Source organism: Pelodiscus sinensis, chromosome 6 (assembly GCF_049634645.1).
Source record: "Pelodiscus sinensis isolate JC-2024 chromosome 6, ASM4963464v1, whole genome shotgun sequence".
NCBI classification, from domain to species: Eukaryota; Metazoa; Chordata; order Testudines; family Trionychidae; genus Pelodiscus; species Pelodiscus sinensis.
The window spans coordinates 44,274,857-44,298,537 of NC_134716.1; the positions used below are offsets into that span (position 1 = coordinate 44,274,857).

The window sequence follows — 23,681 nt, forward strand, 5'->3', positions numbered from 1 at the left end:
GTTAGAAGGATGGCCCAGGCCTCCATGATACTGGGGGTGAAGGAGCAGTTTTCTTTTATCTACAGTTTTTAACAGCTGGAGACAGATAAGAGTGGAGACACTTTTGGCCTAAGCAGAGTCTGACTATGTGCTTTCCTTTGTCCCTTGCTGCTTTTCAGTTTTCAGCCCTTTGACTTGTATGCAAAACAGTGTGTACAAAACTATATGTGGAACATCTACACAGGCATTTTGTCCTTAAGGAATTAAAAAGATGCCATTGCTTCATTTTAAATTGAAATCTTGATCTGTCCTGTGGAGGTATCTGAAGAAGAGCAGACTAGCTTCATTTATTCTTAGGGACCCACTGACAGACAATGTCTGAAACACTAACACAAAGGGAAGGCAAATGACTTTCAAAATATGCAACTTGAATGCCTTACCTAGTTTGGTAGATCTAAATAGGTCTTGAAGAGGTCATCTTCAGTATTTCCAGTGTGCTGAACATAATGTCAAGAGATGGAGGGGGGAAGGCATTTTTATACAACTTTTTAAAGGTGAATTTGTGTTCTTTGCCAGCTCTTCCTGCCAAATGAGGTTAAGTGATCAGAACTTTGCATTTAAAATGTGCTAGTGATTTCTGCTTGATGTTAATCAGAAACACTCACATAGCTAATTTCCCTGTGCAATGCTTTGAAAATTTACCTCTCTGCTCCTGTTCAACTGTTTTGGAATGATGCTTTGGTACAGAAAGGAAACGTTGCTTTGCTAGAATTTTCTATTGGTGTTAAGTCAGACCCCAGCTGTTCAATAACAGCGTTCCATCAGTGTTAGTATACACATATTTACATTCTCCAGCCTCTCTGGTCTGTTTGGCTGCCCCACGCCTTACATATTTTACATCATTTATCACTGATTTTTTTTTGATATTTCATACTGTAGACATAAATGTAGCCAAAATACTGGCACATCCACACATTTTGCACTCGGTATGAAGAATATTTCAGTTACCCCCCAAATTATATTATCTGCAATATGTTTTACAAGTAGGGCTCCTGTATCAAACTTGGAAACTTTTCATTGTTTGATCTGTATGTTTGATATAGAATTCAAATCACCAAGAACTCCAACTTGTATAACACAATAAATATTTTCCAAAAGAACATGTTCATTTTGATGTACATTTTGCCCCCATCTTTGTGGCTGCAGTAGTTCCTGGCAGCAGCATGGTAGCTTCATAGCATAGGACAAGGGGAGGAGAAAGAACCTGAGCATCTTGCAGAGTGGAAAGCTAGAATTTCCCTCTTGACCATGGCTGTGTAACGTTTAGGTTGGAATAACCCAGGGGATCAACACTATTGGAGGCACTCTACCATCCCCAGCCATACTTTTTACCTTTAAGACTAACCCTTAGGGGTGGAGAATTCAATGACGACCTTCACCTCACAAAAGTGGGCTCCATTGGTGCTTTGCAGCTCTCTGGGGTGGGGAAAGTGGTAGGTGGAGGAAGGATTCCTTCTCCCTGGAAAGCTGTGTCAGTCAAGAGTATTTGGCCAGGGCACTGAGGCATGGGTTTGTCCATTGGGCTACGTCTACATAGCAACATTATTTTGAAATAATGGCCGGCTGTGTAGACGCTTATTTCAACATGTCGAAATACTGTCAAACTGGAGGGACTTCTTACTCCGACTCCTGTAACCCTCATTTTATGAGGAGTAAGGTAAGTTGGAGGAAGAGTGCTCTATTTCATAACTCGAAATAAGCTATTTCAAAATAAGCTACGCAATTGACATAGCTCAATTTGTATTGCTTATTTCAAATTAAGCCCTGCTGGGTAGACGTTCCCCTTAGAGAATAGATTCTGTCTTGAATTTGTTTTCTCAGAGGATACCTCCATCTCTCTGTGTAACCTATGCACAACTCAGTTGCTGGAGTGGAGAAGAGCATAGGCTGTATATTCACCACTGGGGTAGGGGTGCTGGTTGTGGGCAGAAGCCAGTGTTCCCTAAGCTGAGTGCTTGTGCAACCACACAGATTCAAATACCTCCCAGCTGATTAGCAGAGTGCTCACAGCTAGACTTTCTGTTTCTACTGGTGGTGCACATGCCTCTGCACATACAATTTATTCTGCAGATGAGTAGAAAAAATCCACCTGTGGATGGAAAAGATTAGAACACTAGGCAGAAGGGTGGGGAATAGGGAGCCTTGGATCTGGCTGGCCAGTGTAAGGCAGCTGTAGGAATCACTCTACTGCTAGTCCCAGGCAATAGTATTTTATTACCTCTGGGAGAAAGGTGGTCTCTTTACACAGGGCTGCATCCCAAGGCAGGATCAACACCTAAGTGATGACTGGTGGAGCAACATATTTCCAGAGAGTGGCTTGGATTGAATCCCAAGAGCAGCAATTAGTCACAGGAAATGCCACAGCCACTGACCAGCTTTCTCCTGTTCTTTTTATAAAGGTAGTGAAAGAAAGTAAAAGAACGAAGAGATCCTTGGAAATAAGATTTGTTTTATTTTTTTAAATATGTTAAATATACAGACACACAACAGAAATAAAAGCTATAATTTCCAATGCTTATGGCATAGAACATGGAGGGGTTTCTTCCACTGGAAGAGCCAATACTTCAAAGCTAGAGACTGCTTAAATCAGACCCCGATAGAAGTATAAGAATTAATACATAGCATTCATACAGTCTAGTGCTTCTTGTAATCGGAGCTCTTTACTAACGTTAACTAATTGACCCATAAAGTGTTCCTGTCAGTGAGGTAAGTAAGTAGAGGCCTCTTTAAGTTAAAGAGGACAATTTGATGGAGAGTACATTTCACCTCTTGTCCTTCAGCCAGTTGAGAAAAAGGCTTGTGTCAGTGGGCAAAACTTAAAGGGAGGGAATTTCAGTTCTCAAGTCCCCCTCCATCTAGCCAGTATCAAAGCTGCAGATGGAGCCTGCTGCAGAGCAACGTGAGGAAGCAGAAGAGTAGGAGAATGAGAGAGCCCATTGTTTGGTGTAATCTCCGGCCACTAGAACGTAACCTGAGAAATTCCTCCTCTTCCATTCTTAGATCTGAGGGAAAATAATAACAATTAGCAATACAAGTTACCAGGGGGGAGTGAAAGAGACTTCAACGGGACTTTGAAATTTCCTCCCAACAGCTTTGCAGGTACTTAAGTTAAAGCGATCAGATGCGAAAGCCAATCTAAAAGTCTATTCTCAGAGGGGAGATGTGAATGGAGGCCATCAAGGATCGTTTGAGAAGCAACTGATAGCACTTATCAGCTCTTCCAGGCATTACTCTTAGCATAATCAAAAGTAAATACCAAACACCGGACCGGCAAAGATGTTAGCAAGTGGCATGCACTCATTCCTTATGTTTGACTGTTAACCCTTTCCTGAAGGGGGAAAAAAAAGCCTTCCTTCAATAGCCATTAACACACAAGCAGAAAATAGCAGAGTAATTCAGCCCTAGCCATTTTTGTTGTACCTAGTTTTCAAACATGTCTACTTATCTAGCACTTTTCACCATTAGATCTCAAAAAGCCTGATGCAATTTAGCAAAGGCGGCGCATACCTTTTCCAGTAATTGCAGTCTGTTAAAAGGTATATGATGATAAACACACAGCATTTGTACTCAATCTTCAAAAAAACACTACAAATTTGTGGCCTGATCTACACTAGAAAAATTCGGTTAGCATAACTACTTTGCTCAGGGGTGTGAATAATCCACATCCCGAATTATGTTAATTCCTATCTAGGTCAACCTAAGCCCCACGTAGATAACATTAGGTAGACCTAGTTAGCCCCTCTTAGGGATTTCTTGATTGATGAAGCTGACAAGAGAAGCCTCCTTTCAGGGTAAGTTGCTAGTTAGTCATTCTCTACCACATGCTTCCTACGTGATCTTATACAAGTCACTTAACTTCTTGTTGCTTCCATTTCTCCCTGTATATAATGGGAATAATATAGCCTATCCCTGACCCACAAGTGGAGGTGAAGACGGTAGCATTTAGTAAGACCCTCTGACAAAAGGCTCCACCTAAGTGTAAAAGCTTTATTGTAGTTTATTTTGGTAACTGTTCTCAAGAAGGTTCTAACCCTTCTGTCCCAGCAAATTTTATGCATGTAATTTACACACGTGAATAGTCCCACTGATGTGTTTTGAAAAACCGGCCAATTAATCTCGCCTCTTTAATTATTAATTTAAGTGGGGATGGGGGACAGAGAGAATTCCCTACAGTACAGTATTTGTAAAGTACTTTGAGATCCCTGGGCGAGATGCTTTAGAAGTGCAAATGGAGAGTTCCTGTTACATTAATGTGTTCTCAAAAAGCAGAGGGGGCCTCTGAATAAGTTTCCTGGTCTCTGAAAATGCAAACCCTGCAGAAAGTAAACTGGAGCCAGGTGACCTCTTAAAGTACCACTTATCCCCTCTAGTTAAAAAAACTTCTCCTTACCACAGTTGGCTTGTATCGTTTCCGAAAGACAGTGCAGTATCCCGTAGCCACATCGACATAGTCGACAACCCTTTTGCACCCAAGCTCCATGGGCAACGTGGCCACAGTTGCTGTCAATGACAAGGGAGAGGTTTTGCCACTTCCCTGCTTCTCTTCAATAATACCCCGGAAGATCTCGGCCTTCAGCGTTGCTTGCTTACCTATTCCGCTCATCGTGCTCACAGTATCTGCCAGTGAAGTGTTTGGGGCATGCACAGAAACTGCCCAGGATACAGGTGCCTCCATTTTGACAACAATGTCTGTTAAGTTTTTTACCTAAAAGACAATGTTCCACCGTTTACTAATAGCAACGCTTTGACCCAACCCACCCCCTTTCTCCTTTGGGTCTCTGTAGCTGCCAAAGAGTCTGAGGGATGTCTAGCTTTATTGCCCTTTGGAGCAATAAAATTAGCTGCCTGTTAGGAATGTTTGTTCAGTTAAGCTGAGTTTGTTTAGTTAAGGATTAAAAGCAAACGACTAGGGATTACAAGATGGTCAAGAAGCAACTCCCGACAACTTCTACAGAAGAAGTACGTATGGCCCTGAAATATTTCACGTTGACAGAGGCAGATTTCAGACACACTTATAAATCAAGGCTGTTCTTTAGCACCGCCACTCAGCTTGACCGCACCATGCAGGGAGATCTGACTGGGTTAGATTCTCTCACCGACCTTTGTGGTGGTAGGGGAAGCAAAAACCAGCAGTGGGTTTTGGATGGTATTGTCTGTTGTTTACAGACAGTGACTCTTAAATAACAAAATGAGGAACATTTCAGTTTTAAAGAGAATTTTTAAAATTCATAAAACAACAACAAAAAACCCCTTTAAGTCTGGGGCCTCTCATTTGTAAGACCAACATCTGCACTTATTTTCTTTATGCTGGATAGTGATTTTGTAGATGGAAGAAACCTCTTTCACCTTAATTTTGTATGTCCACTTTACAGTGGTAGGGAGGGCTTTCTAAATCTAGTCGGGTTGGGAGGACAGTCTGCCAAAGGTTACGGCGAATGAATGCTTATGAAGGCAGCTAGCAAATGGTTAACAGCAATATTACAGCACGGCACCCACATGAGATATAAATAATGTTACCTACTATCTGTAAGTCCAGTGAAAGGGACAAAAGTCCTCGAACTCTGTAGCTTGTTGCTCTCATCACTCCGATTCATGTCACTAAACATACTTAGAGCAGTGCCTTGATTTTTTGGTTGTTGCTTTAGGGCTGTCGCATGGACATTTTCTCCATCACTTTTGTGCTCCTCTTTTTCACGGCCTTGGAAAGGTAGTGACATCAGCAGGGGAAGGAAAGAAGAGTTTCAAATGAGCAACACACGTAGTTTTGGAAAAGCTAGGAAACAAAAAACAGCTGGAAAATAATGAAGCTCCCCTTACCTTTTCCAAAATGAATGACCTGTAAAGCCAGACTCACAGTGAAAAGAATTCTACAAAAACAAAAATAAATTAATGTATGGCAGTAAAAAGTACGGAGTACAGTGATAAACACTTCAATGAAATTAGTAGATAGTATAATAATTCAAATGAGCACCCACAATAAAAAATATGTAAAATACCTAGAATTCCTCCATAATGCCACAGATTCCTATATTTGGATGTTCTCAAGTGGCTATGTATAGTTGAGAAAAGCTAGGCTAATAGTAGGAAAGTATCCCATTTGAAAAGCACCGAAGACAAAAGTAGGCATTAATCTTCATTGGAACCAAAGTCTACGAATACGTTGTTTCAATTTTACTCTTGTTAAAAAAAATGTCTACACTCAATTGTATATAAAGAGTTTAACTCAAATCAAATTAGTATAAAGCAATTGGCAGGGCAGCTAGCCTTACCTAACGTGCTGTCCCCGGTACATTTTCCTTCACTCTGAAATTCTAGTGTGAGTCCCAGCTGCTTGACTAGAAGCACGATTTCAAGCAATTCAGTCTAGGCTGTTCCATGCAGCAATCTTCATGCCATACACTGGGGCTGCTGCATCAAGGGACAGGGGAAAAGAGGAGCGAAGAGCAAACTGAGAAAACTTTTCCTGTTATCTCCAGACCATAGCAATATAGATGAGACATAGTTCCTAGCTCCGACTGCTTGTAGATCCTCGCTGAGGTAGTGACAGTTTATCATTTCTCTGAGTCTGCGAGTCCACCCCACCCCTAACCCACATACAGCTTGCTGGAGGTGGAGCAAAAAGTGCTATTTACATCAGTTTCTGTCTGCAGGCAGTGAAGGGCAGGATCAGGTCACTGGATGCCTAAAGTTAAGTACAGTACCAACATCTATTTTGAAGACTTCAATCAGTATGATTTTAAAAAACACTGAGCACCTCCATTTTAGGCACACAAGTTTAGAATGTATGGGCCTCAGTGTATGGTGTGATTTTAATTCTGTCTTTTGAAACATGAGTTATTGGGCACTGACAGAGGCTGGAGACTAAATTTAATAGTGTGATCCTCTATTGCAAGTCTACATATCACTGTTCATGTACCTTATATTAACATCCTATATTCTTTTAATATAATCTTTCATCAGTAAGGAATCATACATTGAACAGAATGGGTGAAATTCTACCCTGTGAAAGAGACAGCTATAGAAGAGAAATACATTTTGGTCCATCTTTTTGCTCTTTAAGGGCAGAAGAGTGTGTGGTGCCCTTAGAGAGAAAGAGAGAGCCAGAGAGAGAGGTTGAGATTCAAACTTTTTTTTTATGCCTTCTGTGTTCCTCCTTGTAACTAATCCTAAGTTAGACACTCCATAATTTCTTTATTTGATGTTATTGGTAACTATAACAAGACAAAATGAGGAATTAGTATTTGTTTGAAACATTATGGTTCACCTAGCTTTGACAGCATGCAGTGTAATTGATTTTTGATTTGTGCACCCAAAGTTCTCCAAGAAAAGTCACAAAACCACATTTTGTCAACGAGAGTTAAGTTTTGTATTTGGAGCCTTAATTTGGATGAAAAATTTGTAACACTTGTATCTTTTCATGCATCTGGGGAGCATCAATGTCAACTGTAAATTGAACTTATTAAATTGACTATAGGTCTCTTTCAGATACTAAAATAAAGATATAGTTCAGCTTGCTCTAAACACCTTTGGTAAACCACTTATTTGGAGATGCCATCACAGGGTATGAAAAACACGCTGATCTGCCAGATCATGGGCCCAATTCCTCATTTCCTCAGAAAGTCAAATACAACTGTGCAAAGACAATGGAAGGTGGCTGTAAAACTGCCACTTCAGAACCACTTATCACAGGTGCAAATGACACTACCCAAACTGCAATGGACTCAGGCTCCATACATTTTGTAGTGGCCCCCAGTCAGTTGCACAATTTATTCTCATTAAGTGCAGTGTGGATAAGGAAAGAAACTGTATCCTTGCTCTCATTTAACTGAACCTGAGGTTGACCTCAACCAGCAAGATTGGGGTAAAAAAACCTATTCACATCTGGCCTTCACTAGAATTTACACTGAGATAGCTTGCCATGAAAAAAACCCCCACACTTTTTTGGTAGTAAAAAAAAAATGTCTATGCTGCACGGCTATTTTGGAATACTGGAGGTATCCCGAAATAGCTACCCTGCATCTTCACACGCCCATTATTTCAAAATATTTTTCAAAATAACACGCGTGCTATTTCGGCATCCTGGTAACCTTCATTCTACGACTGTTAAGGCATGTCTCGAAAAAGCGCATTATTTTGAAATTTGGCACTGTGTAAACATACCAGATTTCAAAATAGCCTATTTCAAAATTCAGTTAAAATAATGATAGAAATGTAGCTGTGTTAGTCTGGTGTAGCTGAAACAAAATACAGGACTATATAGCACTTTAAAGACTAACAAGATGGTTTATAAGGTGATGAGCTTTCGTGGGCCAGACCCACTTCCTCAGATCAAATAGTGGAAGAAAATGGTCACAACCATATATACCAAAGGATACAATTTTAAAAAAATGAACATATATTAAAAGGACAAATCACATTTCAGAACAGATGGGGGATGAGGGAGGGGGACATTTACCACAGACATTTACCTTCCCCCCCGATTCCCCTTCTCTTCTGAAATTTGATTTGTCCTTTTCATATGTGTTCATTTTTAAAAATTGTATCCTTTGGTATATATGGTTGTGACAATTTTTTCCACTATTTGATCTGAGGAAGTGGGTCTGGCCCACGAAAGCTCATCACCTAATAAACTATCTTGTTAGTCTTTAAAGGACTATGGAGCACTGTATTTTGTTTCAGTTCAAATAAGATACTCAAGATGCATAGCACAACTTTTGTCTCTTATTTTGAGCTTAGGGTGCTGTGTTGATACCACCTGCTGGCTATACTGGACCTATACTTAACCTTTTTCCTAGTGCAGATGCAGGATTTTTAACTCTGTTCTATCTGTCTGTATTCTAATTTAGACTTGTTACCACTTTTCCCTAAATCAGCATTAACCACGTTTGTACCAGAGCACAGACTTGCACCAAAATAACCCAGTTTGTTGTAATTAACTCTGTGTCACTTGGGTGCACATTTGCATGTAGACCAGCTATCTCTGTACATCTAGGCTACATCTAGACTGGCATGATTTTCCGCAAATGCTTTTAACGGAAAACTTTTCCGTTAAAAGCATTTGTGGAAAAGAGCGTCTAGATTGGCATGGACGCTTTTCCACAAAAGCACTTTTTGTGGAAAAGTGTCTGTGCCAATCTAGACGCTCTTTTCTGCAAAAAAGCCCTGATCGCCATTTTCGCGATTGGGGCTTTTTTGCGCAAAACAAATCTGAGCTGTCTACACTGGTCCTTTTCCGCAAAAGCTTTGTGCAAAAGGGACTTTTGCCGGAACGGGAGCATCATAGTATTTCCGCAAGAAGCACTGATTTCAGAAAGTAGGAAGTCAGTGTTCTTGCGGAAATTCAAGCGGCCAGTGTAAACAGCTGGCAAGTTTTTCCGGAAAAACTTGCCAGTCTAGACACAGCCCTGGAGTATCTGAGAGCATAATTCAATCTAGTTATATGACATGAGTACACCAATAGAATAGAATCTAGAACTGAGACTCTAATTTTAGCATGACTATGTCTAGTGTCAGGAAAAACAGAATCCTTACTTGAGTTAATAGTATCTTAGATTAAAGTTGAATACGTTTTAAAATCTAGCTTACTTTTTCACGGGTTTTGCTATCTGCTCCGTTTGGATCTAGTTCAATAAAGCAATTAAGCCTGTGCTCAAGTTCAACTCTATTCATGGTAGCACTTAAGTACATACTTAGGCTTAGCCATTTGTTTAGTCTCTATTAACCTTAAATTAAATACATGCTCAAGTACTAGCCTGAATAGGGATGTTCCCCTGAATCTGGGCCATAATGTATTTGCACGTGCTAACAGTGTTTGGTTTGGTTTTTAGCAGTGGTGAGAAATATTTCAGTAAAATATTTTCCCAATGTTTGCTTTTTTAAAATCAAACTCATTAAATTCCTATTATTCTAACAATCTCCAGTTCTATGCTTTCTCTTCTGTTTGCATAAAATGAGAATGTTTCGAGTTCAAAAAGTAAAGCACTAAATGCTTTTAATCATGTGTTATTAGACAAAACACTAATCTACAAGCCAGTATCCCTTTAGTTTGAAACCTTTAGAAAATAAAGCTAACAGACACACTATCATATCACTCTGGATCCAAATTATTGTTTTTCTCCCTCACCTCATATGGAAGCCAGAAACTGTAAACAGGACAAAATAAACATGGAGACAGAATGCTCAATAGTGGTTTTTGTGTGTGTGTGTGTGTGTGAATGTAATCTTGATTTAAATGGCAGTGATGTCACACTACTCTTTTGATACCAAGTCCCTCGTTTTATACAAGAGGTTTCTTTACAAGCATCCCCTTTTTAAAGTTATATAAATTCATCTTCACACTTTGTGCCATTTGTTTAAGATCTGAAGTCAGCTCTCAGGAGTGAAAGATTTGATAGCCTAGAGAGCTGTAAATCAATTGATAAATGTTTCTCACCATGTTACCTTATTCCTTTCTTCCTTTTCCCTGCAGTCATACAGAAAGGACGCACACATATGAGCTGAGGCAACAGGCGTAGGTTGCTAGGATGCCACTTTTGCCTGACTGACTCATGGAGAAGAGTTTGGCATGAAACTGCAGCATAGCTTGCAATGTTTGTTGTCAACAAAAATCTATCAGAAAGTGATTACTTAGGCAGAAGAATCTGAGACAAACCCCTCATGAGCAAGCCCGCCTCCTTTTATCAGCTGTAAACAAGATAAGAATGGAGTCACTAGGAATTGATGCTAACAGTTTCAATCAAGCTCTATCTATACTAAAGAGCTTTTTGATGGTTAAACATTAGTTAGGTGTTTCTAGTACAGTTTGTTCTGGGAGGGGTTCAGTATGCATGCATTTGCCTACTCAGAGGGGTAGGTTTTGCCCATGAAAGCTCATGATTATATATATATATATATATATATATATATATATATATATATATATATATATATATATATAGTCTCTAAGGCTACGTCTAGACTGCAAGCCACTTTCGAAAGAGGCTTTTTCGAAAGATACTTTCGAAAAAGCCTCTTTCGAAAAAGAGCGTCTAGACTGCAAGCAGTACTTTCGAAAAAGCAAGCCACTTTTTCGAAAGAGAGCACCCAGGCAGTCTGGATGCTCTTTTGAAAAAGCCCTGTTTGTATTCAAGAACGCCTTTTTTCGAAAGAGCACTTTCGAAAAAAGGCGTTCTTCCTCCTGAAATGAGGTTTTCCGCCGTCGAAAGAAAAGCCGCGTTCTTTCGATTTAATTTCGAAAGAACGCTGCTGTAGTCTAGACGCAGGTGAAGTTTTTTTTCGAAAAAAGGCTACTTTTTTCGAAAAAACCCTAGTGTCTGGACACAGCCTAAGGTGCCACAGGATCACTTGTTTTTGCACTTACCTACCCGACTTATGTAGATGAGTTGAGCAACATGCAGAGGTGAAAGTAATTTAAAATTTCTTACAAGTACTGTAGCTCCCTGTTGGCTTTTGCCACAGCTCTGCCAGCTCTTGCCGGACCTGCGTACCAGGGCGCACCCATTTTCTTTCACTTTTGCCAGCATGTCCACACAAAATTGCTTTATCGTCAGGGCACAAGACAAAGCATTTCCTTTCAGCAGTTAGTATATTAGTGCATGTGGGTCTCCCAACGTATCTGTCTCATAGGGAACAGCACCAGTCTTTAACATCTGAGTGGCAGGTTATTCTGGAAGATTAAGGATCTCCCCCCATCCCCCACTTTCTGCAGCAATCTTTAATATAGAGCACTTTCCAAAGGAATTGAAATACAATGATTGCAAAATCATTCTGACAGCTTTCCTAGCTTCAACAAATTTACAGGCACCCAAGGAAGCCATTGGAAGGATTTCAGCAGAGACTAAGGGAGGGACAGAGGGCAGGAACTGGAGAATTCAGATATCACTGGTTGTCTGGACTCCGTGCCGGAAATATTGACTCAACTCAGGAGTAAGGAGATTTTTGGATGTGGGATGTTGCTAATATAAGAATGGCCAGATTGGGTAAAACCAAAGGTCCATCTAGTCCAGAATTCTGTCTTTGACAGTGGTCAATGCCAAGATGCTGATTTATTTATTTATTTATATATTTTTTTTAAAAGTGGGGATTTTTATTTTTTTTCCCCAACCAAACAAAAACTTCATTTCCCTTCTCCATGTTTTCTACTGGAAAAACAGTGAGTTTGATGTGTGCGTGCATGTAAGGGGAATGGTACCAAAAAAAGAAACCAGGAGGAAGACGACCAAAACCAAACAACCCCCCTCAAAGCCTGAAATGTTGTTTTTCTATAAAAACAAGACAATTCTGAACAAAATGATAATTTCCCATTCATTTTGTTTTGATTGAAAAATCATTTTCATTTAAAAATGGTTTGACAACCTTGTTGTTACTTTAGTCTCAATCAGTAGGGAAGTGGGACAGCATCGGGCTATGGACTCGTGGTCATTGCCACCCCACTTCATCTTCTCTTCTCCTCCATCATCCTTCTCCCAGCCGACTCTCTAATGCCCAGCATCATGGGAGGCTGAGTGGAGGCCTCAGGCTCAGGAATGACTTGAAGAGGCAGGAGTCAATCACCCAAGTTAACTCTATGGGTGAGACGTACCCTGAAATATTTGGTGTACACCAAGTTGTTCTGAATGGCAACGTTAATTTCTGAATAGACCTTTGCATTAGCACAGCGGTTCTCAAACTTTTTGGGCTCTGGAGCCCTTTACATGCGTAAAAATTTAGGCGGATCCCCAGTGGTTCACTGATTGTATGTGTTGTTCCTATCAATGTTTCCAGTCTGTCAACCTCGCAGAGCCCCTGGAGATGTGTCAGTTTGAGAAACACTGCATTTGCAGATCCTAGAGAGGACCCTGAGCCAGCATTCTTCTTAGTCCAGCTCTCAGCATGGTCCGAGAACATCTTTGTTAAGAAATGATGGTTTCAAAGCCAAAAGCACTAGGGGGCCTCTACAACAATGCAGCAATATCACAGAAGTGGGTGTTGATGATGAGATAGGCCTGCATAGTTGAAGTAAGCTCAAAGAGCAGACTACAGAGTCTTTGAAGGGTCACCACATGTGGCACCCTGGGAACTGCTGAGGAACCCTTATTGAGGGTGGTCACTGAAGGAGGGAGCAAGAGAACAATGGGTTTGCACTAGAGAATCTGTTGAATTTAGGCAGCTGAGAGGCACTTAGGTTCTGTTCCACACCAGTGCAACAGCCCTCTGAATTGAAGCTGTGTGGGCAGAGAGATATTTGTAGGGGTAAGTGCAATGTTTGTGAAATGCTTGGAACCCATTTGTTCACATGGAAGCCAGAATTTCAGAACTTTCTCCTTAGCATCTGAATCTGTGCACTTAAAAATGGAGCATCCCATATCAGAAGCCAGTAAGGAATGTTTCTGGCCTAACTACTTTATAAGCTTCCCTGATGCCAGAGCTGGTTGTGAGAATGCAAAATTATCCCGTGCATATGGAACTAAAAAGGCCACAAATAAATACAACAGCATGATCTGAAAATAAAGCAGACCTAGGGCTACAGAATGAATAGAATTGTCTCTCTTTCAGCAGTGGGTCACATTGATGTGCTTGAATGTTATAAATTGTCAAGAAGATTAAAGGGGTGGAAGACAAAAGCAGCAAAGGTCTTTGGAAGCGCTATATAGATAGAATCAGGTTCTTAGGAAAAGCTGAAACTCAGAACAACACATGAAAGCTTAACTTGGGAATTATCCTTTTGAAATTACTTTTCCTTTTCTTGGCTAGAGGAGTTACAAATGTAAGTGATCAGTGTTGTTTTAATCATTTGTTTGTTGAGATTAGTGAGGAACAGCAAGCTTTTAATTGTGTTTGCGCTTAAATGGTTACATGGTATTCTTGAAACCTTCTGACATGTGACCCCAACCAGCTTTGAGGAAATGGAGTCTGCTTATATACGGAATAGACTCTTAATTTCAAAAGACTATAGCAACCTCCAGCTTTTTTTCAAGGAAAAATGGAGAAGGGGAAAAAACTCTGAAATCCAGGTATTAGTGGTGAAACAAAATGAGACAAAAAATGTACAGGTGCACAACTTTACTCACCTGATCAGACCCAGTAAAATCAATGCAACTGGATTCACTCTGGTAGACACCCATATATTTGACTTACGTAAAGCTCCATACAGAGTTAGGGTTAATAATTGCATAGGGGCTCCCTCATATAGATCAGTTTTCATTGATGTCGGTGGGACTATTTTCCTGAATAAAGTTACTCAACTCCTATTGAAATCAACAAGAGTTAGATGTCTCTTAGGCTATGGCCCTAAATCAGGGTTGGGGAGCCTTTTTTTGGGTAGGGGGGCTGCTGACCCTCAGGCAAGTAGATTTTGTGTGTTCTAGCCCCATGGTGGGACTGTGTGTGTGGGGGGAGTGGAGTGTCATCACAGGCTCCCCTATGCTGGGAAGGGGGGAGCCCCGAGCCTTGGGGGCCAGATCCAGGCAAGCCAGGGGCTTCAGGTTCTCCACCACTGGCCTAAATAATTAAAAGATGAGGCCCTTACTGTATGTGCCTTCTTATGACAATTAATTAGCCTCCTATTGTTGAAATATACCTGGTTAATTCCTTCTCTCACAGAACCTGAGTGGTTGTCAGTCACAAGACATTCCCTTCTTAAGTATGGCTCTGTGCTGCTTAAGTATGGCTCTGGGTATTAAAACAACCGGTAAGAAAGTAATTAATTTTAAACACTGCTTAATAGCATTTGTTTTTGTGCGCCCTGTACAGATGCACTGTAAAAATCCAAGAAAGGAACCAGAAAAGGAAACAATTGAAATGATATACCTCTAGCTTGCTCATTCTGATACAGGAACCAGCTCTCAGGGGGTAAATTCCTTTAGGGAGTTAAGATAAAGTCAATGAGGTAAAAATACTTTGTGTGGGGGGAAAGAACTATGTCATGTATATTATATTAACAGGGTAATTAGGTCAACATGTTCACTAGTTCATAGCATGTGATTTTTGTGTGTTTTTGAACATTTTGGTATTTGACACACTGGGAGGGGTCCTGAACTGCAAAATCTGTTTTAAAATGCAAAACAGATCAGCTCTCAAAAGTCTGTCTTACCAGTGTTTAATCACAAAATAGGAAGTAGGAGGTAGTAAATTCTACTCCCATCTATGATACTGGTAGGGCATCAGTAATTATATGACATTTTAAAATAATCATTTATTAAGTTGCACTGCAATGGCAAGACTGGCATATTTCTTAGTAATGAGAAGAGGTTACAGAAAGGTGAAAGAAAATAACATAGGAGAGAGAAAATAAAGAGGAAACAGAGAAAATGAGTCGGGGAGTCAGGGTGGGAGCATGAAAACAAGGCTAAATTCATCTGGTAAAAGAGTAGGCCAGATCTTTAGCTGCTGTAAACTGGTATGCCTGCACTGACCTCAGTATGCATACATTACCCCACTAGTTCGAACTAGCAGGGTAGTGTAGACATACCCTAAAGTGCTACACAGTCCTGTTTTTTGTTTCAGCTGAACCAGACTAACACGGCTACATTTTTATCACTAAAGAGAGAGTGTTAGTTAGTGTCTGATGCTATGAGGCTGATACCTTTTACAAACACAGCAGCTCACATTTTTAAAACAAATGTTAGATAGAAATTATCAAGTGATCTTCAGCTCTTGGCTGGTAGACAAAAATGTTTCTTAAAGGTTTTGAAAAATTTAGGTCTCAAAAGTTTTGATCTCAGATTTTATTATAGGATATACCACATTTTTAAAAGAGAGATTTGTCTTGAGCATATTTAACCTAAATATTTCTGTGTGTACATATCATCAGGACTGTATGCAGGAATTCCTGTGGGGGTGCTTTTTTTTGTAAATGTGGACCACATGGGTATGACCGCACCTTCCATGGTCCCCCAAGTAAGCTAGAAATGAGCCCCAGCCTTCCCCTGGCTAGCCAGAGCACACTTAGTTTGGGAACCGTCAGGGCCGGCCCAAGCCCTTTTGGCACCCTGGGCCAGGGCCTGCCCCTGGGGTGCATGGTGCATGCGTGGGACGGCCAGCATTGCTGGTGCGTACGCCGGGCCATGCAGGGCCCTGCGGCTGTGGGGGGAAGGGCACTGCTGGCTGGCACCGTGGTGCCAGTGCTGCGGGAGCCGGGAGCGCGGCACCTGATGGCAGCTGTAAGGGACGCTGCGCGCCCCTTACAGCTGCCATCAGGCACCCCCCATTGGTTGGCACTCTGGGCAGCTGCCTGGTTCGCCCATGCTTCAGTCCGGCCCTGGCAACCATGGTTTGCACCCTTCATGCACCTCCTGTGTACGGGCCTGATCGTGGCACCATATGTCTTGAAGCTGGGTGTACATGGTTCCTAGACAACTGTTGTGCTGCTCTCTCCCAGCAGCTCTCTACTTGCAAACTGCTCAAGAGCGACCACAAAGATACATCTGGGAGGGCTTCCCTGGACTTGACTTAGAGCAGTGGTCTCCAACCTTTTTAAGCACAAGATCACTTTTTGAATTTAAGTGCAATTCAAGATCTACCTCAAATCCAACCCCCCCCCCCCGTGCCTTGCCTAATTCGTGCCACTTCTCTGAGGCCCCGCCCCCTGACCACACCCTCCTCCTTTCTCCATCCTCCCTCCCTTTCACCAGGCCTTGGGGCACAGGCTCTGGTCTTGGATTAAGGGATCTGGAGTGCAGGAGGGGCTCTGAGCTGAGCCTGGGGCAGGCAGTTTGGGTGCAGGAGGGGGTTCTACTTGCAGGCTCTGGGAAGGGTGTTCGGATACCTGGGTGCTCAGGGGTGGGGCAGGAGCGGGTTCATGACTAGGATAGGAGTTCAGGATGTTAGCTCCAGCTGGGCACTGTTTACCTCAGGTGGCTTCTGGTTGGTGGTGCAGTGGGGCTAAGGTAGGCTCACCCCTCTCCTAACCCACTCTTTAAAGCAGCCAACAAACTCCATTCCAAGTCCTGTTGTGCCCCCTCTCTTCTCTGTGGAGATAGGATACAGTGGGAGAGGAGGGGGCATCTTGGCATGAGCACCCCTCACCCTTCCCTGTCCTGCACAGAAAGCCGGAGGCCTCTGAGGTGACAGCTCCAAGGCAAACAGCAGGAGATACACAGCAGTCTGGGTCTATGTCTACACTGAAGTCTTCTAGAGCAAGAAGCTTTTTGCGGCAGACATCTTCCACAAAAAACTTCTTGTGCAAGTAGGGTTGCCAGATGGTTTCAACAAAAATACTGGACACACTTGACATTACATGACAATCTACATTACATCTTATTTAGAAAATACCGGACATTTATATTTTCTCAATTTGTTTCCCAAACAGAAAACTCAAATACTGGACTGTCTGGTTCAAAACCGAACACCTGGCAACCGTACATGCAAGAGTGGGTCCACACTACAAAAGGGCATTGCGAAAGCGATGTGCTTTTGTGCAAGAGAACGTCCACGCTGCATAGACACTCTCTCGAAAGTAAGCTTTGATTGCTATTCACAGAATAGCCACCACAGCACCTGTGCTTTTTTCAATTGGCTCTTTTTGCACATTCCCACTCGCCCCCTGTTGCCCGTCTACACACACCTTTTTGCACAATAATTCTTGTGCAAAAAGGAGTTATTCCTCGTAGAAAGTGGAATATCTACACCGCAAAAACCCCTCTGTTCTTTTGATTTACTGTACATTTACTTGCGCTAAAATGCACTTGAGGAGTGGTCGCTCCGCAGGTTTTTGCGCAAAAACCCTGTAGTATAGATGTAGCCTTGGGGAGCAGCGCTTGATATCCTCTTGGCCAAACCAGTCAGGATCACCTGTCAGAGGCTCCGAAGTTTTACCAGTAAATCATGATCTACTGTTTGGTGACTATTGAGTTAGAGGAACATTGTGAACTCTGATTGGTCAGTGCTTTCTATTTAAACCCAAAGAGAGGCAAATGAAATTGCCTGCACAACTGGGCTGTGTGTGGCTGCTATGTTGGACGCTCTCCTCCTGTTTGACTCCTGATTTCTAATCCTTACACCGGGTTTCTGAATCTATCTCTGACCCTGTTGCAACCACTAGACCAGGTTGTCTTTGTATCTTGGCCACAACAGTGTGTTTACTCCAGGGGAGCTCCTCTGATTGTATTACAAAGTATCTTCTAATTAAGTGGCCAAAGCATAATAATATGCTCCTGTAAGTCACGTAATATTTCTGCAGTGTCTGGTTAGCTACTTTACAGAGGTTAAAAAAAAAAAAGTTTCACAGAGTAATCGAAGATTTAAAAAAAAAAAATATTACCAGAGATTTCCACAATAACATGAGTCACCAAGGGAACCTAAGCCATAAAAGTGATAACACAAATAGTGAATGTATGTGATGTCAACACTGTTTTGTTTGGATAAGGATTAAAGAGGGAAGGGTGCGATTTTCTAATTAGCAAAAATATTGATCTCAAGCAAATGCCACCCCAACAAATATCTATGCATTCAGGTCAAGTTTGTAGCTTGATTTAAGTATACATTTTACCACATTCATGATGAGGATGGGCTTATCTCAATCAGTTTAAAACTAGCAGTTAAGAGATACTTTGGGAGTGCTCATGAATTTTCTCCTTAAGAGAAATTCAGAGTAAAGTTTTCCTATTTTTACAGAGGTCACTGACTATAGGGATACAGGGCCACAGTGACCATTTCTCACCTGGAAACCTGCTATTTTGCTTTTTCACACACAAATTAAAGAGAACATTTAAAAAGCCCTTCTTTTTTCCCCCCCAAGAACTATAAATATTTGAAAACAACTTTTAAAACAAGTAGTCCTGTGGCACTTTAGAGACTAACAATATATATTTCAGAGGGGTAGCCGAGTTAGTCTGTAACAAGAAAAACTTAAAACACAACAAATAGGCTAGTTGCACCTTAAAGACTAATAAAACTTGTAGATGGCATCATGTGCTTTTGTGGGCACAACCCACTACTTAAAATGGGATCATCTTAAGTGGAGGAAAAAAAGGGGGACCAGATTATCTCACCTGAAGAAGTAGATTTTGCCCCAAAAAGCTCATGATTATATAATTTGTTGGACTCTAGGGGCATGTCTATACTAGGAAATTATTTCAAAATAATTAAATTCAAAATAATAACTCCCAAAATAACTATTTTGAAATAAGCTTATTCCCCAAGGAAAGCAGGAGTACAGATTTTGAAATAACCAGCCTGCTATTTCAAAATAATGAGCTTGGTAGTGTGGCTGCTCCACTTATTATTTCAAAATAACTCCCTAGTGTAGAAAAGGGCTAAGGTGCCACAGGACTACTTGTTTTTAAAAGTTGTCTTTAAAGTTACAGACTAACATGGCCCATTGGAGTATGTCTACACAGCAACATTATTTCGAAATAACTTAGGCTGTGTCTGCTAGCAGGCAGTTATTTTGAAATAGTGTCAAAATACTGTCAAGCTGGAGGACTTTTTACTCTGACTCCTGTAACCCTCATTGTATGAAGAGTACGGGAAGTCGGAGGAAGAGTGCTCTATTTCAAAGTAAGTGCTGTGTAGATGCTCCAAATTTCCAAATAAGCTATGCAATTGACGTAACTCAATTTGCTTAGCTTATTTAGAGTTAAGCCCTGCTGCATAGACACGCCCTTAGAGACTTATACATAGTTGAACTTTCTCTTGGGGAAAAAATGTTCTCCCACAGTTCTGCTTACAAATTCTGACCCTAATCTTGCAGACGCTTACACATGTGCATAACTACTTCCCAGTGACTTAAATGGGACTGCTCATGTAAATAAAATTATGCCCATATTATATATGGGTTTGCAATATATGAGCTTCTAATAAGAATAACTGGCTTTTATAATTGGTGCTTCTGAGTACTTGACAAACTCTTTTACAAATGAGGAGCCAAATCTGTAATTCTTAACGAATCCCTACTTTGGCAAGATGGTGGCCATATCTCCGTTGCCAAAATGGAGTACGTTTTCACATCAACATACTGATCTCAGGCTTTAAAAAAAAATCAAAAAGGCTAGAGATATCTATCTCACTGTCAAATGGAGTCAAGACAAGTTAAATTTTTACCTCTGGGTGTTCACTGTAAGTGGCTACCAAGAGGTAGTTTTCACCTTGACTACCTGCTTTGTTTTTGCTAAGATCTTGCATTGAGAGTGTTATCTCAATTACCTAGCTCACTCTAAAAACATACTGGCTGTGTCTAGATTGGCATGATTTTTCAGAAATGCTTTTAACGGAAAATTTTTCTGTTAAAAGCATTTTCGGAACAGAGCGTCTAGATTGGCATGGACGCTTTTCCTCAAAAGCACTTTTTGCGGAAAAGCGTCTGTGTCAATCTAGACACGCTTTTCCACAAAAAAGCCCCGATTGCCATTTTTGCGATCGGGGCTTTTTTGCGGAAAACAAATCTGAGTTGTCTACACTGGCCCTTTTGCGCAAAAGCTTTGTGCAAAAGGGACTTTTGCCCGAATGGGAGCAGAATAGTATTTCCACAAGAAACACTGATTTCTTACAGTAGGAAGTCAGTGCTTTTGTGGAAATTCAAGCGGCCAGTGTAGACAGCTGGCAAGTTTTTCCGGAAAAGCAGCTGATTTTCCGGAAAAACTGGCCAGTCTAGACACAGCCACTTTGTTTTGCAATGCAAATATAGCCACATTGACTTAACCCAGTAAACAGTGGTCAGAATTTTTCTGTGGGGCAGGTAGTGCTGCTGGGTGTAGTTATGTCCATGCAAAGGGGTCAGTCTCTCCTCTTCACAGACCAGAGGAGGGGAACTGTAAGTGCAAGCCTTTTTTCCATGTTCCCCACAAGATGGGGAGAGGACCATGTCAGGGAATGCTTTGCTTCTCCACCACTTGCTATGGCTGGGTAGAAAGTCTGGCTGGTGCTCGCCACAGCCGCTGAAATTTTATTCAGCGTGCTCTCAGAGATACTGACACTTGTCTACTCAGATGGACCATGCTGTAAAACGTCGTCTTTTGCATGTCTCCCCTGGAGGGACGGCATCATCACCTGCTTTGAGAACTGCTGAGCAGGAATGAGGTAGCAGTGAACTGCATGTTGTTATATATGGTACTGGATTTGTAGCAGCAAGTAGGGCTCCATTGTGCTAGGCACTGAACAGACAAAGGGAGGGAAATGGTTGGTACCTGACCCTAAATGTTTGTTACACTTCCCCAACCAGGGAGATTTTAGAGATGGGTTTTACTAAACTTGGCACAAAAAACCCCCAAGGCCATATAAACACAGCTTGAACTACCCCACTCCTGCTCTATCACACTGGTGCACATTCAGACTTACAGAGGAGGTGGGAAGGATGAGAGAGGCTGCCCCCTTGACTGTCAAAGCCCCTGGACATAGTGGTGACAGGAGGACAGACGTAGGCATGGAATTAAGTAGAAGGCCAAAACTTTTATTCAACTTTAGCAAAGTCCTCCTCTCCTGCATTGGTTATGTGCTTTGTGGAGGTCTTCACTTTTCTGCACCCTCTGTGCCTGTCATGGGGGAGAGGGTCTCAGAGTTCAGTCCCGGAGCATAGGCTGAGACGATTGTACCTCAAGTCATGGATTGTGTGGTAAGGAGCCATTTAGCCCCTGCACAGGAACCAGACCCTCTCCCCCATGACAGGCACAGAGGGTGCAGAAAAGTGAAGACCTCCGCAGAGCATATAACCAAATCCCAGATCATTTACCTCTGGGAACTGTAGCCAGGAATAGCAGACTTTTGTTCAGGTTACCAGTTTAGGCACAGGCCATGGAGAGGGCCTGTGTGACATATGGACTGGCCATGAATTTTTTAAGTGACTAGAGACTTTATTGTTTTTTGTCTGAAATGTCCTTTAATGTTATTTTTATCGCTACATTTTGTGTATTATATAGATATATACAAATAAATATACATTATGTGGCTCTTTGCACTCTATCCATAGCTATTTTGGCTCTTAGTCTCTATCTAGTTGGCCACCCCTGATATATAGGGACGAGAGACAGTTTTGCTTGTATTGTGATTGAGTTATTCCATGATGGGTCAGTGTTGGTCTTCCTTAGTGCCTGATGGGGAGTGGGAAAGGGGGCAACTGTGCAGGGGCCCTGTGGCATTAAGGGACCCAGGGCTGCTGCGTGGCACTCCCTGCTGCTTTGAACCCCTGCCTGGGTTGGTGGAGCAGGGGAGCAGCGGGGAAGAGATGGGAGAAGACAAGAGTGAGCGGGGACAGGAGAGCTGGGCTGGGAAGAGAAGGTGGGAGTCGAGCTTTTGGGAGGGAGTAAGGGCAGACCGGGGTGGAGGAATCAGGCTGGGAAGGCAAAAGGGGAGGCAGGGATGGCTGGGAGAAAGGCATAGGACCACTGGGGTGGGAGAGCTGGGCTGAGGGTAGCCGGAGGAGGCAGAGAGGGGAAGGAGGATGGGAGGGGCACTTCCAGGCAGGTGGGGCAGTGGGTAGAGACTGACCAGAAGTTCCTCTAATTAAGGCATGGTGCTCGGGGTTTCTCGGGATAGGGAGAGAAGTGGCTTGTGGCTCCCTTTGAGGGAGGGGAATAGGGGTCCCATTGATGTGTTGTACTGGGGCCCAGAATTCCTGTCGGCAGGCCTGGCTCACAGCTTGCAGAATTAACAATTTTAGGGAATAGTCCATAAACCCTTATCAAAAGGGCAAAACTGTATCTCATTTTTATTGGAGGCAAGCTTCTCCATGACTCATTCTTACTCACTTGTCAACTCTGGTCTTTTCTCTCCGCTCTGTCACTTTGCCTGCTAATGGGACAGTTTTATGTGTACATTAACATTACTGAGATATCAGGCTGATCTCTCAGAAAAAAACATTATATCATCAGCAAATGAGATTAGAGGGATTCCCGTGAAGATTTTTCAGTTAGATGGGGATAGAAATACCTGATCCAGATATAGTATTTTGCTAACAGACTCAGTTGCGGGGATACAGAATCCTGGATGGCAAGCTGCCAAACTCAGAAATAGCACCTCTAGTAACTTACCACAAAGCTCCGGCTGGATGGGTGTTGTGTCACTATGAGATATGATAGCTACTTGAGGGGAGGTACTTTTGGGAAGGAGCTAGGTAATAAGCTTACAAACTGTTATCGCTTTGTCATGCCGAAGCCTAGAATGTCTGTTGAGCCAACGTGAAGCAATAGTCTCAGCTCTCAGCATATTTGGGTCCTGACCCATAGGTTGGGAAACCCTGGTTTAGCACATCACCAGGTTCAGTCACAGCTGGGATTTCCAGTCTGTTGCCATCCAGTTTTTAAGATATTTGTAAAGTGTAAAAAGGCCAAAAATAATGCCTGTCTGGCATCATGAGTATGAAAGGATATACAAAATAATGTTGTGGACACAGAAAATGAGCTAAGGCGGCCATCAGAAACAGACAAGTTACTGCAATCACATTACTCTAGTTTTTGGACACAGGTTTGCTATATAGATCTGTCAATATGGTGCACATATACCCATGTGGTTCTCAAACTGCGTAACTGTGTATAGACCAACTCTAACAGATGGCTCTAAACTTGTCTGCAGTATAGATTTATAGTGGTATAATTATGCCAGCAATAACTTTCCTCATGTAGACAGGCTTTATACATTGTCAGTGTCTAGACTGGCCACTTTTTCTGGAAAAGCAGGTGCTTTTCCGGAAAAACTTGCCAGCTGTCTACACTGGCCGCTTGAATTTCCGTCAG

General features: G+C 42.0%; 2 protein-coding genes across 3 annotated transcripts in view; one reads left to right on the forward strand and one right to left on the reverse strand.

The window, feature by feature from the left end:
• LRRC2 (leucine rich repeat containing 2) overlaps positions 1 to 23,681 on the forward strand; it is a 361,338-nt gene that overhangs the window by 204,995 nt on the left and 132,662 nt on the right. The window lies entirely within an intron of this gene.
• Positions 2,472 to 23,681, reverse strand: part of LOC102449702 (cryptic protein-like) — a 31,394-nt gene continuing 10,184 nt past the window's right edge. The window contains exons 2-7 of one of the 2 annotated variants that reach the window (XM_075931854.1): positions 6,309 to 6,447; positions 5,857 to 5,906; positions 5,561 to 5,737; positions 4,630 to 4,744; positions 4,430 to 4,539; positions 2,472 to 3,041 (exon numbers count right to left, since the gene is read on the reverse strand). In XM_075931854.1, coding sequence (XP_075787969.1) covers positions 2,905 to 3,041; positions 4,430 to 4,539; positions 4,630 to 4,744; positions 5,561 to 5,737; positions 5,857 to 5,906; positions 6,309 to 6,331 — 612 coding nt within the window. In that variant the 5' untranslated portion in view covers positions 6,332 to 6,447 and the 3' untranslated portion in view covers positions 2,472 to 2,904. Of the gene's footprint in view, positions 3,042 to 4,429; positions 4,540 to 4,629; positions 4,745 to 5,560; positions 5,738 to 5,856; positions 5,907 to 6,308; positions 6,590 to 23,681 lie in introns of those variants that run through there. The other variant, XM_006129374.4, reaches the window with a different exon arrangement.